Source organism: Eschrichtius robustus, chromosome 10 (genome assembly GCF_028021215.1).
Source record: "Eschrichtius robustus isolate mEscRob2 chromosome 10, mEscRob2.pri, whole genome shotgun sequence".
Classification (NCBI taxonomy): Eukaryota; Metazoa; Chordata; class Mammalia; order Artiodactyla; family Eschrichtiidae; genus Eschrichtius; species Eschrichtius robustus.
Window position 1 is genome coordinate 5,780,274 of NC_090833.1, and position 17,792 is coordinate 5,798,065.

Genomic DNA, 17,792 nt, shown 5'->3' on the forward strand with positions numbered 1-17,792 from the left:
CTCCCGTCGATTAAGGGTAAACTGAATGTTCACCCAGAATCGAAACCAGCAGAAAGCCGAGCTCACTGGAGTGCTTTCTGTTGCACTCTGCTTTCATGAGCGACAAATGACAAGTGAACAAGGTGATTTCAGGGATTTATGTTAGAACACAAACACGTGGCCAACTTTCTGGGTATGCCACAGATTCTCAAAGACAAGCTGTCCCCTCATCATCTCACAGCCTTTGCAGTCCTGGGATCCACAGTTCTTACTACTAAAAAGGATGTCAGAGATGAATTAGTGACGCTTCTCTGAACTTGCCTCATCCTAAGAACTGCCTGGGGCTGTGGGTGAGACCCAAGCCACCCTCTTGGATACTCTGATTCAGGAGATCTGGGGCGGGGGGTGGGGTCTATAAACCTGTAACCTCAGCAGGTGCCCCCAGATGACTTAGGGGATCATGTGGGGTGCATCACCTGGTACAAACCCCTTGGTTTGCTGCTGAAAAAACTACGCCAAGAGGAGTTCAAAGGCTCGCTGAAGGTCACATGAAAAATGGCAGAGCTGGGATGGTGATTTCTAATCTCTGGCTTCTTTCTTCAGCTCCTGTTGTTCTCAGACTTTTCCTACAAACCTGGGGGACATGATGTGCCAACCTGCCACCAGCTACAGTAGTTCTCCAGAGCAATTTACAACGGGGGCAGGTGTATCCTAACAGCATCACACAAGCCCGCTCACACTCCAGAGAAAGACGTGCATGGAATCAAGTGCATGAAGACAGCGTTAGGATTTTGGCAGATCACGAAGTGCCTTCTAAAGCTGAGATTAGACTTTACTTGTAGTTTTATACTAGGTACACTGAACTGTTTGAAACCTGGCAACCTGCACTGTTACATCCCACAAACAGTTTAAATAGTCAGGAACTTTGTAAAAAAAAAATCTAGATTCTGAGATAATAAAGGCAGAAGAATAATAAACTAGCAGGAAAACAAAAACAAAAACAAAAACTAAGGCGGGAAAAGAGACAGATGTAGAGAAGCCCATGGCTATAATCTTGGAGGGAGGTAACTGACAAGAGTACTGGTTTCCAAAACCGTGACTTGAGAGGGGGTGACTGCTCCAGGGTGCTGCCCCGAGAGCCCCAGGTGGCACTTGCTGCTTCTGCCGGTGAGATATTGAAGCTCCAGAGAGCCAGACCCACCTGGGCTGTAAGAATAAGCTCGTTGATGACATGTGCTGCATGCTGGCATCGCTCTGGGGGTCCCATGACCTGTGCAGCTCTCTCTGGACTAATACCATCATCTGTGGAACAAGGTGAGAGACGGGATTAGGAAAAGCCCAACTTCAGAAGGAAACAAACGTCAATCTGATTTGCAATCAATGTTCCTACCAGTGCCAAAGGGGTAATAAGAACATCACCATATCACGGAACCTTTTGGATAGGGAAGCGTGTACGGCTACGTCTTTTTCCATGATCCACGTCAATACTCATTTCTTATGCAATTACAGCCATTTAAAAAAAGGTATCACTATAGAAACTAAATTAAACTTTAAAAAAAAAAAGTGCCAAGGAAAACAGAGTTGAGCTACAGCAGTATTTTCCCAGAAGTAGTCCATCATGATGTTTTCCCATCTTCAGAGAAATGAGGGAAATAAAGACATTGTAGATGACTTTGCTCATAAAGGTAAATTTATAAAATTTAAAGAACGGTCCTTGATTTTACGATTTTTTTTAATGGTTTTAAGTTATCTTTAATTTTATGAAATCAAAAGATCAGTTTTTTTTTAAAGTCTTTACTTGGCAAAATTAAAAATTGGAAATGCTATGTTGATTCCCCCCAATTTTACTAGTCCAAGGAAAAAAAGAAAAAAGCCTGGACACCCCTGGGCTAGAGTGTTCTGGCACAAGAAGGGTGACCAGGCCAGCATATCCACAGAAAGAAATGAGGGACCAGAGGACAAACCTAAATTGGAAATTTGGTAACAGAATGTTGCAAAAGAGAGAGAGGGTGAGGGAGAGCAAAGAACACTCACTGGGCTAATAACAAAGTCCTCGTTTTGTGAGGTGTTCTTTAATTCTTCATAATGCTGAGGACTTTTGAGAACCATCAAAACCTACCTGGTTTGAACTGAATTCTCACACCGGCATCATTCTGGATCTTCTTGATCATTTCCCCATTTCTTCCTATTACAATCCCAACTGCAAACCTAGGCACAGACACCTAAGCACAGAGAAGCAAAACATCAGAGTTGTTCTGCAAACCTGGGGGGGGGGGGGGGGGGTGGTGGTGGTGTGTGTGTGTGTGTGTGTGTGTGTGTGTGTGTGTGTGTGTGTGTGTGTGTGTGTACATACAATGATTTTTATCACAGTGCATTTCTGGAAATGATACAATGAAGCATTTTTTTTTTTCCTCTTAGGAAAAATACTGTGGTTGATGACTGCATTCCTGTCCATTAAAGGCATCCAATAGGTCTGAGACCTGATCAAAAATAGTTATAAAGATGAAGTAAAGTTAAGAATAAACCTCATAGATAAAAGATTAAAAAAAATTTTTAAGATTAAAAATTTATCTTCCAAATTCTATGAAATAAACATAAATGTACCACACACATTGATTATACTATGGTCCTATAAAATGTTTTTCTTTTCCTTCACTCTTTTATTGTAGTAAAATATATATAACATAGTATTAATCATTTTAACCATTTGTAAAAACACACTTCAGTGGCATTAAACACACTCACAATGTGTGTAACCACCACCGATGTCTACACCCCAAACCTTTTCATCATCCCCAATAAGAACTCCTGTGAAACCACAGTGCTTCCTTCCCCAGCCCCCGGTAACCTCTACTTCACTTTCCGTCTCTATGAATTTGCCTATTCTAGGTGCCTCATGTAAGTGGAATCATAACAATGTTCATCCTTCTGTACCTGGCTTATTTTACCAAGCATAACGTTTGCAAGGTCCACCCACGCTGTAGCGGATGCAGACATCAAGGATGTATTTCGATCCCATTCCACCTCATCAGTAAAACAGGCTTAGGAGTCTGATACTACCACAACATAGATCACCACGAAAACCTGGACTTCGGTCTTCACCTGGGCAGTGGGGCACGCTCTGAAGCACAACCCCCAACCAGGGGGAGCGGCCCCACTCCCCGAAATGCACGTAGCTGGCGCTCCTCACTACAGCTGCCTGCCCCACTCCTTCCTCACACCCATCCTGGGAAGTGAGTGTACTCGGAGGGTTTTGCAGGTGAGAAAAGAGTTAAATAACTTGCTCAACGTTAAAGAGCTAACAGAAGCGTGCCCTACAACCTTAAACTTGCCTACTAACCTGTGACTCAAGCATACCTCTATACTGCCTCCTCCCATTCGGGAGCTGAAATCACCGCGTACACCTCGAAAATCAGCTTGGTCTTTTTCTCGGATGATCTCTAATACCATTTCTCTTGCTTGCTGCATAAACACAGATAAAAGGCATTAAGGAAAGCAAAATCCTGAAAAAAGACATGACACCAGGTGAAAGATCAAACCCTCTTAAATTGGTGATGGTCGCTCCACCGTATTACTGACGTGCCATTTCTTTCTAGTGGGCAAGTGTGGGGTCTGAGAGCTCTGGCAGTGGGCAGTTTCCATGGGAAGGAAGACATTAACAACGCATCCCATGGCAGAGAAGCTCCAGGGAGGAAAAGGGAAAAGGCCAGCCTGGGAGCCCGAAAATACCTTCTGGCACTCAGAGCTCGAACATCTTACCAACTGGCAAGACCATCCCTCACACCTGACCGTCTCTAAGGCGCATTCAGTGTCCTCACCCCCAAGAATGCACTTGAGTCAGTCCATCCCACCCATGCCAGCACTGGCCCCACAGGAGCCTGTGCGAAGGAGCAACCGTGCACAACTCAAAGTCATGTTAGAACTGAAACTGAGTCCCAGTTCTGGAAAAATCAAACCAAACGAAAACAAGAAAACCCAAAGCAGCAATGTCTCATGACATTTGGAGAAATCGGAACATGGACTGACTATAATATGATGTTATTGGGATTACCGTTATTTCCTTAGGCCTGGTTTTATAGAAGCAAATTTTATTCTTAGGAGATACATACTGCAGGATTTGGAGGTAAAAAGTCACAGTATCTGACATTTACTTACAAATGGTGAAGCAAAAAAATAAAACATAAACACACAAACAAAACAGTAAGTAGGTTGAGGGTATTCAGATGTTCGCTACGCTATCTTTTCAACGTTTCTATATATTTGAAGTTTTTCATAATAAAAAGTTGGGAAGAGGGGAAAAAAAAAAGAAACCCAAAGAACAATATACCCTAAATAAAGCAGACAGCTTCTTCATAATAAAAAATATGGAATACACAGTTTTAAAATAAAAAAAATACTGAAAACCTTTCTTTATAATAAATTTCCTGCAAATTCATGAAACATCAATGAAATAAGCTCTTTGCCCAGGTATTCTTTCTACAAAAGATAAAGCCAAACGTTCCACTGGAGAAGGCAAGAGTGGAGGGCTTCTGGGAGGCAGGCTTTCTGTGTCCAGCCAGCTCTCCCCTCCGTCCAGAGCTCTACGACACACAGCAGAGGAGTCCCAGGCTGGACTGCATGAGCCGAGTGAGGAAGATTAGGTGCAGTCTGTTTTTTTTATTAAAGCCCACCTGTTTACATCTAAAGAGATCAGAAACTCTGGGGGACCTGACAGGGCAGTAGATAGTGAAGGGCTGCATTGCTGACGGGAACCTAAGCAAAGCAGCCATTGTAATCACCGGCCCTCAAACCTGTTTTAAAATCGTTATTTTACATGTAGAAACCTTGGCAAAAAAAAAACTACCAGTGATATCATTTGAGTTCAGCTGAACGACAGCATTAAGAACTACGGGAATTCTTTTGCCAGAGACTGGTAACCTCTGCTGGATCAAAGCCCCAAAACCCCAAAGCCCCTGCAGAGGGACAGCTGTCGCTGACGGGCTGGCTCACCAAGGTGTGTCGCTCTGGAGCTACTCTAAATGCAGCGAAGGTCAGGCAGGCTGCAGTGGGCAGAAAAAAGAGCATTCGTGTCTCACGGGGACAGACACACTCCCACACCCACAGCCCACACGCATTCCTGCTAACAGCCCAGGTGCTGGAAGATGGAGCACCTGGGTGATTCAGACCTAAGCCCCCGCTTTCAGCACCTGCGGCTGTCCTCTGACGCACACAGGACGCTTGCTACGAGGGCACACACGTGCCTTGTGTGGTACTGGCACCTTTGGTCACCTCCCACCTCAGCCAGTGATCTTGTAAAAATGGGTTTAGAGAACAAACAAATAAAAGCCAGAGGGAGCCTGCATCTGAGCTGACCACAGCTCAACATCGAAAACTGCATCTGATCAGGGCTGTGCCAGCCAATAAAACCTTCTGCGCTCATGGACGAGTTCTGTGCATGGGCTGCCCTGACGGCAGCCACCTTCCACATGCGGCTCTGAGCGCTCTGAGCGCTGAACCATGGCCGGTGTAAATGAGGAGCTCACGTTTTATTTAATCTGAACGAATTCCAACAGCCCCGTGGCCGGCAGCTCTGGTACCGGGCAGCACAGCCCCGTTCTTTGCATCACCAAACTTGGTTTGGGAAAACCAGCTCAAGGAACACCCAGTTTTATAATTTCTTGAATGACATAAAAGCTCTACAAGTACTACCAAGTGATACCGCCACACCCAGGACCTGCCTGATCCATGGTTTCTCTCCTACCTGTACTTTAAACGGGTCTCCGGTGATGCGAAGAGGCTTGTCTGCTCCCGTGGGCAATGGGCCGTCCTGGATCATGACCATCTTCACACCTGTCCGCTCCTGTGAGGGCACACACACCGGTACAGCCCTCACTGTCAGCAAGAGGCACGCAGGACGGCACAAGCTGCACGGGTCGGGGCGTGTCCACGGTAAGCCATGCCCCACTACCAAAGGCGCTGCCCTCTGATCCGGCCCGTGAGGCTGGCCTCCGAGAACGCTGACGTACACGCCGTGCTTGAGGGCGTCCAAGCCTGACAGAGAAAACCGTTTCCCAAAACTCTCCTCCCTTTCCGGTCCCTGGAATATCTAAATATGAATGAGCTACTTTTACAAAACGCTAATAAGCACTGAGCTAGACAATCTATTTAACGTCACGTGGTCAGAGCTCACGCACAGCAACGGGAGGGAAGGGCCACCACTTCCCGACCTCACAGAGGAGAGCTCTGAGCAAGCTACCGAAGGCTCCAGAGCCGATGAGCGCGGCACCAAAATTTGGATTCTGGGATTCTAAAGTCTGAACTCTCAGGAGTCCACAGGAGAATGCCTTCCACACCCAAGGACCGGGCTATGCGAGAGCGCACAGGCAGGCCACAACTCGACCCGCAACTCTGAAAGCCCAGAGCTCGGAAAGAAGAGCTTGCTCCTAACTAAATCTGGCAGCAAAACTACCCTGAACTCACGTGAGCATACTTCCAGCCCTCCTCTCACGCAGTGTGACTGTTAGGTTTAGCCATGGAAACCTGCACTCGGCTACGGGATGCAGCCCCAAAACTTGCTGGGGCTATTAAATTCTACAACACGTTTGGCCCAAGTGTCTCACGTGAGGGATTCTGGAGCTCAGAGCAGCAAATGTTCACGGAGCATTTACTCAGTGGCGGGCTCTGCACTAAGGGTCTCATGTAAATCAAAATAACGGGTATTATTGCAGCTCATTACACCAGCGAGGCCGGCCCCTTCCTGCTCTTACAGACGAGGACCCTGAGCCTCAGAAAAGCACACGAACAGAACTCTGATCGCACAACTAACGAGCAGGAGTGCTCCTGGCTCAGGGCCCCCGGCTCTGGACACAGGATTTTTATCTGAGTCCTAACAGGGCTTCATCGCCACAGTGAATGCTGCCACTTCACGGGGACCCCAGGCCTTGGCGTCACAGCTGGCATCAAGCCTGGCCACAGAAAACGTTCAGAACGGCAGAGGCACTCGGGCAGAGCGTTCGAGGGGAGCTCTGCACCGTGGTGCACAGCCAGCCCAGCTCGGACACGCCACAGCCGCGACAGAACCTCCCAACCCGGGAAGATGGGAGGAGGAGGAGGGCTGTTGAGCGCTGCTCGGCCAAGGGCTCACGCACCTGCAACTGCTTTATTGTCTCCCCTCCCTTGCCGATGACCAGCCCCACTTTAGACGCAGGGATGAGAATCTCCTGGATCGTGCTGTTGCCGTCTATGTCATTATGAAAGCCAGGTCCATTCCGACAGCGGTCCACAATCTGTCCCAGGAGCCGTTTGGCTTGTCTTTGGGGAGGGAAAAGAACCACAAGAGAGCCAGCATTAAATGAATGCTGTAGGCGCCCAGGAAGGGGAAACAGCACCGGGGGAACACGCAAAGGAGTCAAGGCAGCCCTCCATCCAGCTCCAGCTCCTGCCCTCACAACCCGGGAGGTCTCTGCCATCCGCCACGCTACTGGGCTGGAATTTAAAAGCAACGCACACCACAACAGCAACGTTCCAAAACAGCCCCTCCACGTCTGCCCTCTGCTTGCGCTTGTGTCTCGCGTGCACGCCACAGACACGCCTGTCTCCGATTCGAATGTCAGCTGCTCTGGTGGCAGTGTCTACCTTTGACCCCTCTGCATCTCTTGCTGCTCCCCGATCCAGCATTACCCCTCTCACAGAGCATATGCTCAACAGATATTTGTTAAATAAGAGCAGGAGAGAAAGCAATGAGAAAGACGGGAAGAGAGAAAGCAAGGGTTAGTAATCGTCATTTGAATTCTCAAACTCCAAATTTCTTCTCCATAACCAACCAGACTGCTCGATGACTTCTAAGCTACGGCTACGAATCACCAGTTTGGTTTCAAGGGGTGGGAAAAAAAGGAGGCAGGGCCCTGGTGCAGCTGTACAGTCATATACACCTGCTTTGTGCTTTTCATGTCAGATTGTCACGAGCCTGCATTTCACGTGGGATTTTATGCTGATGTACCTGGAGACTGGGGAGGGAAATGGCAATGCTGAAATAGAATAACCCAGCCTACCGAGGTCATCCGTTGGGCCCATTTCCTTTTCTGCACCAGAATTTCCCATGGCTGTTATTTGCAGTATTTATTCTTTAAATCACCACGTACAATCTATTTTGTGGTTCTTTTAATAGGGAAAAATTCAGCTACTAAACAGGCTGCTATACTGCACACTGAAGAAAAAACTGTTTCCTCCTAAAGTTATAATCCCATTGCCTCCACTGCTTGGGTAGAAGAGGAAGCAGGAATGTTTAAAAGAGCAGGAAGAAAGAAGCGAATGGCAGGAAATAGATGTTGCCTTCTGTAGTCTTGAGCCTTTGTGTAGAGTCAGCCTTGTGTATCTTCTCAGTTACAGCAGATTTTTAATATTTTGCTTGTGTACTAGATTAACCTGTGTTGGAAGAAAAGTGCCTTGACTCCAGCAAAAGCATCCTGCTTGCCCTATAATGCACACCTGCCAGTGATATTTATTCTGGTTCACTGCTTGCAATGTTACAGCAGAACAAGAAAATTTAAACTCATCTAGACTCCCTGAGAAATGGAAACAATAAAACAGCCCTACCTATTGAGCCAGACATAACCTCAGCACCCCTGTCCCCAAATGCAACGCTACTTGGTAGACTGAAAGAGGAAGGAGAGCAGACTCTAAGTTAGTACCTCCCCTTTCCCCAGGGGCTTCTTGGATTTACGAGGCCTGCATCTGGTACAAGGCTCCAAGCATGCGTGTACCAGGAGAGCAATGCTAGTCTTAAGGCTGCAGTAAGGGCCCCAAAAGTCCAAACACCCTCTGGCCGGTCCATATGGCCCTCTGAGTGGAGCAATGGCCACAAAGAGTAGATTCATTTGGTTCACAAATATCAGAAGGGCAACGGGATCAGCCCCAGGCAAAGGACCTGATGCCAGGATTCTCAATGCTTCACAAAGTGAGAGGCTTACTGATCCAGACCTGCTCAGGTAAAGGAGATATTAACACGGAAGAAGCGAGTTAATGAGAGCATTCAGGCAGGGTGAAAGTACACTCTCGAGGACCTGGTTTATGAAGCAGATGTTATGACAACTGTGAGAAATTCTGTGGGGTTTGAAAAAAAGGTGATACCTTATGTGTTTAAGGTAACAGAACAACAACTCCCCTGGCGTGGCAACCTCCCAGGTCCTTCTCTAAGGAAGCACCTGCTTTCGTGGCCAGATTGCAGCACAGATCGACAGTGTTCAGTAACAATTCTGCCCTTCCATTTCTCCCCATCTGGGGAAGGAGGAAGAAGAGTGAAAGGAAAAAGTAAATAAAATAAACTTACTCAATACTTTCTGGGGTTCCGGTAAGTACACAGGGCCTCTCTGGAATCCCAGAACTCTCTATAAGAAGAATCAAGAAGATGAGGTGTGTTGGTGGGCATCAGGCAACCGTGCACCTTCGCCTCTGTGTACAGACTGTCTCTCTGGGCTGGTTCCTACACCAGCCCCACAGAAGGCCTGGCTCCCAGAAAAAGACAGCTTGCTTCCACTTGTGGAGAGAATATCAAGCTGGTAGCTCCACCCTAGATTCTCCAACTGAAAACAAGTCCTGCAGGGGAAGCTGGGAGGACGCAGCAGAGGTCTCTGAGTCGGTCCTGATTACCAGCCTCAGCTTCACATCTGACCCGCTTGCGTGCTAGTAAGTGCCAGAGTCACTTAACCCGCTGTTCCTCAGTTTGTCCATCTGCAGTGTAGTTTAATGGTTATCTGTTTGCAGCCCTGAGGCACACTCGTAAGGAATTTAATGGCATGCACATCAGAGTTATGACCAGTAATTGCATGAACACTTCAAGAGAATAGTGACACCCACGTGGAACTGGTTCCAGGCCATTTGACAAGAGAGGAAAAAAATCTTACTTTCCAACACCACACACGACGCTTTATTTTGTTCCTAAAAACAACTGCCTCTGAAAACTCATATTCAAAAAAAATTAAAGAGAAATAGCTAACAGCAGTAACTGCCTTCAAGACACTGTACTAAGTATCTTTTAAAATGACAAACATTTCTGTGGTCGAATGTCCTCCAAATCCCATCCTCTGCTGTGCAAAGAGGTCAAACTCAGATGATGAAACTTATAAACGAAAGTAAAAACTCTTCTTCCCCAGTTTGTCTCTCTCCGTATCACATGGTCAAAATGCACCAGGCTGGGAAAGGTCCTGAACTGTGTTTAACATGTGCTAATTTAGCCAGAACCTTCAGCTGGCCTCTTTCGACAAAGGGCAGGGACGGTCTACTCCAGGGGAGCTGGCGAGCAGTCCCCAGGCGTGAGCCCAGAGCTCCAGGACTCGTCCAGGCCCCACTATGTCTGGCATAACATTCTGGTGCAGAAAACAGAGGTCCTAGACCAGCAGGTGTTTGGGAGGGGCCACACCGGGCCCAGAGCTGCAGAGGGTCTCCCCAGAGGCCAGACGGGCGGCATCATCTCTGGGCCCACTTCTGCTCTGGTTTTTCTGGTTCTCAATTGGGCGTTCAGCTCCAAAAGTACAAGGAAAACAGCAATCACATATACTCACCCAAGCCCCTAAACCTCTAAGCAACAAGCAAAGGTACTAAATATGAAAAACTCAGTAAAAAAAAAAAGACTGATTTCTACCAAACTGAGCTCTATGAAAAAAAAAGTAGCCCTTACCCGAGGCAATCTGAATTTTGCAACCAGATTCTGCTTGAATCCGTGAAATCTGCTCACCTCCCCGGCCGATAACTGAAACAAATTAAACAGGGTGAGAACATGCCCCCTTCATTCCATATTTAACCACACATGCGTGACAATTAATTCAGCAAACATTCCCACTTGGCTCACGGCACAACAAAACAAGTTGGCCTCAGCAAGCCCACAGGAACTGCATGTGAAACACAGCCGATGACACGGGGTTCTCTAGCTGAAGTGGGCGGGGGGGGACCCAGGGCCCAACCTTCTGGTCTCCCCCTCAGCCTGGAGAGTCCTGCAGTGCTCCAGGGCTCTAGAGAACATGGTGTGCAGAGCATTCTACCACGAGTGACACTCACACTAAGAGATTAAAATGAAAATAAGGGACAGAAATGAGGGAAAAAGTAGATAATGTGGATACTTACTAAATCCAACCATTTTATCAGGCACTTTGAATTCTTCTGTTATTACTGCCCTAAAAACAAAGAACATTTTGGAAAAATACACAGAATAAAGAATTCTGCAGTCATTTTAGGTTCCCCGAATTTCCCATATTGGCAATGTTAGAAGATAAAGGCTTAAAAGAAATCATGCCAATTTGGCTAACAAGTCCACAACCATCCACAAAGACTGTCATCTAATGAACCCTTTGGTCCATCACTCCTTCAAAAGATCCAAGCCTCCCCTTTCCTTGTGTCAGAGGAGGAAACCTCTATTTTTTTCATTAAACCATCAACTGCACTAACAACTGCCTTTTCTTCCTACAGCTACCCTCAGCATTGCTGAACACTTGAAGATCCTCTGGGGAGTGGGGAGTGTTTTAGACTTCTATTCAAGTCTCCCTAGATGAAGAGGGACAACTACTCTTCAATATTCCTTGTTTCCCAATCTTTTTGTTGCTTTCTGGCCTCCTTCTAATTTATCTGCCTTTTAGTGTGAGACGTCCCAGGTGGAACCGGTATCCAACCGAGGCCTAATCAGTGCTGACCAGTACAGAATAATTACCTTGCTTACTTGGCAACGTACTTCTGTTAAATGCTACCCCATCCATTATGCGTTTGTTTTTTTTTTTAAAAAAAAAACAACTACTGCACTGGCTCTTCCAAACAAATCTTCAAATTTGCTGTATAGTGTATTGTGGACAATATCCAATTTGCCCAACACCCCAGAAAGCAATTAAATCTAAACATTTACCTTAGGAGGAAGCTAAATGCAAGTAGTTTAAAAAAAAAAAGGTAAGCATTTTTAAACATCTCTCACACAGCTGGATTTTTACCCATCATGGAAAGGAATGAATAAAGTGCATGTTTTCAGGGAAAGGGCAGCACTTAGAAGAAATGCAATATCATAAATAGCACTGCCACTGTATCATTCTGATGCGAGCAAAGTCTTCCCGTGTTTACATCCTCAGATTACATATGCACAGGGATTCTCTCTACCTCTTGGGATATCCAAATTCACACCGAAATCAGGCAATTCCCGGCTTCCTCACGAGTAAGAGCGTGGCTGTTACCGGCAAGGCTCGGCCGGCCTGACAGGACATCGCACGCTAGACGGGGGTCCCTGTCGGGAGGGTCCCTGAAGGCAGTGAAGGGAACAGTGCCCCCGCACGTGCAGCCACACGCAGCACAAGCTGCCGACTCCCAGGAAACAGCACTGGGGAATTTACTAGAAGGGGTTCAACACCAGCACAACTCAAAACTCAGGCAGCTCCTCAGCCCGCAGGGACAATTTTAGCAGACTCTCTTTGAGGAAAAAACGTATTAGGATGAACTGCTTTGGGCTTCCTGGAAGACAAAGCTCTACGCTAAATGCAAGGCTGAAACTGGTCTAACGCACAAAGTATAAACATTTTGGAAAGTAAAATCCTGATTAACTATGGCTTTATAGGAAAGTTAACATTTGATACTGACACAACCTCATTTCAATGACTATATTTCAATTCATTAAAAAACAAAGCAAACAAAGAAACAATAACTAAAAAACCCCAGAATAGATCTTTTGGTTATCTGATGCCTGGTGATTTCTAGAAACTCCTAAACATCTGCACAGAACACAAGAGGATATAACTGTATCATTGCTGGTGAAGGTTAAGGATAACATGTTACAGTAACAAATACACAGCATAAAATTTCACCCCTTAGGGAAGAGAAGCCTTCCTGGCGGTTTCCTGTATATTTTATCCTTTTTTGAAGGACAACATTGTGACCACAAATATTCCATCTTACAGACTGGTCTTTTTAAAGCCCAGAGGTCTTTGTCTCTCTCTAAATTCTCAGTGTTTAAGGGAACTCTGTGAGGGGAAACTAAGGAAGGGAGTCAGCCGGGCAGCCATCCAAGGTTCCGCGGCGAGGCGTCTCACTGCAGTGGGGGGAGCCGGGCTCCCACCTCCCAGACCGTGATTACTGGAGCAACACCAGCTCCATCTTGTGAAAGCCCAGCAAGTCACACTTCTTCAGCACAGCTTTGCTCAAGTGAAGAGGTTAGGGTCCGTAAAACAAATACTGGGAAAACCATCCAACGAGGAGGACAATTCTCACATTCTCTACTTTTAAATTCAACATATGTGGGCAGAAAGAGCAGCGCCAACATCCCAGAAGTCTTCTAAGTTTACAGACGATAATGGCTGCTTTTTAATACCTTGTATTAGTTCATCCCTTCAGCTTACACTGTCTTGGAAAGGACTACAAAAAAAGTTGAGTCTTAAGGAAATCTAGCCCATGTTTTTTCACACTCTCAACCTCCGACTTTCTAACACTCTAGTACAGATGGTGGATCAATAAACAATTAGAAATGATCAATAAATAATAAAACATAACCCACTGCTTACCTTTGATGTACCAAGGCCCCTAACTGGTTACCTACTGTGGCAAAGAGAAAGAGAAGAGAAAAATCAAAGCATTAGCACGGATAAACTAACTTCATCCTTACACAAGTTCTTACCATTTCAGGGGGGAACAAAAAGAAAGGCAGAAAGAAAGCAAACAGTAATTTAGGCTCAGTGGCTGAAATGAATGCGTTACATGATACGAAACAGGAGGGGACGTCGTGATCAACAGAGTCTCTAACCCAGTGTCCAGCTGAACGCAGGATAAGAAATTGATCTGTGTGTCCACATGCTGAGAGGCCTGGGAGAAAATCCTGCTCGCCTAAATCCCTCTCTCTTCCTACCTCCCTCCCGCTTGGGATCCAAACTCAATGTAAAGATGGCGAGGGTCTCTTCTTCCTCTTTTTAAAACAAATGAGAAGATTTAACCTCCTAGCTCGGAAGCATTGTTAAAGACTGCCCCGTGGCAGCTGCAGTCCCTAAGAAAGTGCACATATGTTCCCGCCGGCCATGCCACGGGGCACCCCACCCCCCCCTCTTCCTACCCCCTCAAGAGCATAAGCATCTCCAGGAGAGGATCCGGCCTCCTCCCTCCCCGGGCCTTTTTGCTGAGCCACTACCGCCGTCTGTGTACAGTGGACACTAAGCGTGAGCAACCGTCTCTCAAGCCCATTTCACAGAGACAACGGTGCCCAACAGGCTCTAACGATGAAAACCAACTTTGCAATCATATCCCCACAACACCATTCCATCTACGCTTTTTGCTCGTTTCTCCTCTTTCAGCTATTGATGAGTGTCTCCACCAGCCATCAGCAAAAAATGATTCTGTGGTGTTTCCCTTTTGGAAAATGCAGCCCAGGAAACACGGTCAGCAGACAACAAAAAAGTATAAATCCTAACTGTCTTACAAGGAACTGAATGAATGTTACAATATGCTAACAAGAGCATTCAAAAATATGTCTCTGGGGAAAGTTATAAGAAGGACAGATATGCGATAAGTGGGGAAGGATCAATTACATCAACCTCAGAACAAAGACTGAAATGGTTTGACATCCGAAATCTAGGTCTCCAATATAGCTCTTCTTTCTGCTTGAACTTAACCCTGTCATTCTCTGACCAGTCATAAAACGACAAAGGAGAAGAAACCAGATCATGATGTTTTAAAAGGAGAATAAAAAGCACGGAGAAACATGCTAGCAAAAAGTACACGAAACTACTGAGTCGATGCCATATTTCTCCTGGATCAACAGCAACATAATGGTCTACAGCCGAAATACTGACATTATATACTATTAACCTGCTTATCTCAGGGATAACAGAATTGCTTTTTATTGAATCTTAAAATTTTCTTTTTGCATTTCCAGTTTGAATATGACAAACGCCCTCACCCGGGATAGGCAGTGTTCATGATTCCCATTCCACGTGAAAAGTGGACATTGTGAGAGGGGAACGCCCACACCTAAGGCAGTGGGTATGAAAACAACACACTGAAGGAGAAGGTCCATGACAGAGTGTTGCTGAGTTTGGCTGGCCCCCTGTTCCTATTTAAGGGTCAAGCTCAGCTTCCCTGCTTACTGTCAGAATTCTTCTCGTAGGGGTAAAGAATCCAGGGAAGACAGAGGAACTAAAATGTCCTGAAATGATGCAAACACAGAGGAGAGGTGCCCAGTCCCCAAACACGGCAACGTGGCCGGACCTTGGCTCCTGGTCCCCTGTGCTATTTGGTAAGAGGTGTCAAAGGGCTGATGATTTTCTGATATTTCAGCTAGAAAAGCCGCAGAAACACAGTAAAGGGCTACACTACCATAAAGAACTTCATGAGATTCACAAGAACATTCAGAGGGCTCGTGGTCAAAAGCCATTTGAAATTTTGTGCTCATCAAAAAAAGGAAATTCCTTTTTGTTGGCAAAGTACGTGTGACGGGTGTCATGCACACTGTATCATTTCTGACAGCCAACTGCCTTGCTGCCAAGTGGAGGTGCCTACAGAGATCGAAAATAAAAGTGCACACACCACCATCCCACAAATAGACGGACTGCTGAGAGCCACAGCACCGAAGAATGAAATCAAATTCAAATCCAGATCCAACTCTTTGAGTTGGTGGACTCTTAAGCAGGACAAATCGTCTCCCTCCTCCATGCAAATGCTGTAGCCTGAGGCTGCAACGCCATTTAAAGTTTCATTCCCTTCGGAAACATTCCCATCTGATGCCTAAAAATGAAAACCAGCAGTTAGATAAGGGGCACTGGGCACTCATACAGCAAACCGCTAACGTCCGACTCCACGAATAGGGGGCCTTCTCTGCGTCTTCAGGATGAAAAGGGGTCAGGCGAGGGAGGCACATGGGAATGCCTATCAAGCTCAATTTATGGTAACTACCGTCATTTTACTGTAAAAAAGGAAAAGTGCTGAATAAAATCAGTCCTATTTCCTGTTAATGGCACCTGCTGGTCGACCATGGTTCAGCCTGCCTCCGAAGTGCCCCTCGGCACAAACGCGCACAGGTGTGGTTCTCATGTACCCTGCGCGCTATGTAATGGGAGGCCGCCCGGGCGATGAGAAGATGAGCTTCCTAGAGAAAATATTCACGCTACAACACGAGAAATCCTTTCTGAAAAGTAACCCTCTGCCAGTTTCAATCATGATCTTTGAAAAAAATAAGGCACTGGACACATTTATTCCCCATTAGTGAGGAGGAAAAAAGTCTCCATTTTCTTCCCCCCAAAGAAATGCTATCAAAATATCGCTGGGGAACACACCCAGCTTTATAATACACAACCATCTTAACGGTTACCCCCTCCCACTCCCCCTCAAAAAAGCTCAAGGGACCAAAGCGTCCGTCATCCCTCGTCACAGTGCAGACAACAGGCCGGCCTCCCGCACAGAGCAGCAGACCTGCGGCAGGTGAGCAGGCGGGTCCGGAGAGGAAGCGCCGGCAGTTCTTACGTGACCCGTGACCCGCAGAACAAAGCAATAAACCAAACCTTCCTCTTCAGCCTCTGAACACAACCCTCCTGCGCCCGTGCTTGGATTCCAGTCTCCTCGACTCTGACCGATGCCTTTCCAAGCCCCGGTTAAAGTCAGTGAGACTTGCAGTTAGCTGCAGGGACGTCTGCAGTTTCCAAGGCATTTTTAAAAAGCTTTTCTGCCAAGGACAATACGAAGGCTTCCTGTGTTCTAAGGCAGCAACCCCCATCCCAGAGTCACAACGCACTGACACGCTAAAATCAGCTGAAAGTCCCTAGACACATAATCTGTAACTAATTTGGCAAATTATAATTTTTTAAAGGTGAGAGTAAATCCAAGTTTATCTCAATGATGTCACTTGCACTTGCAGCTGACATGCTCTGTGAGTGGAAAAAGACCACCACGAGCTTCAAAGGGCGCTCCTCTAGGGGCCTCTGAGGGCAAGAACCCACTTAGTCCTACAAGAGCCCTGCGAGGCAGATGCTGTTACTACCGTCCCATTTGACCAGTGGAGGCGCGATCACACCCAAGCCCTCAGGAAAGGGCACAGGTGAGCGAGTGCCCGTGCCCACGTGACCTCTGCACCGTCACGCCTTTCAGGCACTGGGCACTGTGCCGGGTCCTGGGCGTGAAATGGTGAACGAGGTCATCTTTGCCTTCAAGGTGAGATTCTCATGGGGAAAGCAGACGGCTCTGTGATGAGCAGCAACCTACCCTGGTCTCCAGGAGTGCAGAGGTGTTAGGAACCCCACCTGCACCCCTCCCCAGTTCCAGTGCCCACCCAAGCGTCTCGGGAGAAAAATTAAGAGGAAAAATAAAGGGTATGATACTTATTTACAGCACTATGCCTTATTTTTATTTCATCCAGCGGTTATGAAATCAATTTAGGGGGTCATGACCAGCTTTATAAAAAATGAAATAGAAAACAGAAGGGGCCATGTATATTAAGGGTATGTATTTCATAAAGTTTTAATTTCAATTACACATGTGATTTCAGTATGTGTGTAGTAACTATTTCTGATGGAGATATGAGTATTTCTTACATTGTGAGTAGTATTTTAAAAGTGTGAAAATAACTTCTCACAATCCTGATGATAATTTCATGAGGTAAATATTATCTCCATTTTACAGGCGAGGAGACAGACTTAGAGAAGGGAAGCAAGCTGCCCAAAGCCACACAGCTAATAACACGCAGAGCTGGGATGCAAACCCCAAATTCAGACTCCGGAGTCTCCACTTTCAAGCATACCCTATCACAGCACATGAGACAGAGACCCAGGTTCAAGTCTTCCTTCTGCCACTTACCAGGTACCCGCCCTTGGTCAAACCACTTCTCCAGACACCTC

General features: G+C 46.5%; 1 protein-coding gene across 3 annotated transcripts in view; it reads right to left on the reverse strand.

The window, feature by feature from the left end:
* FUBP3 (far upstream element binding protein 3) overlaps window positions 1-17,792 on the reverse strand; it is a 49,522-nt gene that overhangs the window by 13,103 nt on the left and 18,627 nt on the right. For 2 of the 3 annotated variants that reach the window (XM_068552291.1, XM_068552289.1), the window contains exons 3-11: window positions 13,482-13,515; window positions 11,077-11,126; window positions 10,634-10,705; window positions 9,287-9,344; window positions 7,107-7,269; window positions 5,720-5,818; window positions 3,337-3,441; window positions 2,099-2,201; window positions 1,181-1,281 (exon numbers count right to left, since the gene is read on the reverse strand). In XM_068552291.1, the coding sequence (XP_068408392.1) occupies window positions 1,181-1,281; window positions 2,099-2,201; window positions 3,337-3,441; window positions 5,720-5,818; window positions 7,107-7,269; window positions 9,287-9,344; window positions 10,634-10,705; window positions 11,077-11,126; window positions 13,482-13,515 (785 nt within the window). The remainder of the gene's footprint in view (window positions 1-1,180; window positions 1,282-2,098; window positions 2,202-3,336; window positions 3,442-5,719; window positions 5,819-7,106; window positions 7,270-9,286; window positions 9,345-10,633; window positions 10,706-11,076; window positions 11,127-13,481; window positions 13,516-17,792) is intronic. The other variant, XM_068552290.1, reaches the window with a different exon arrangement.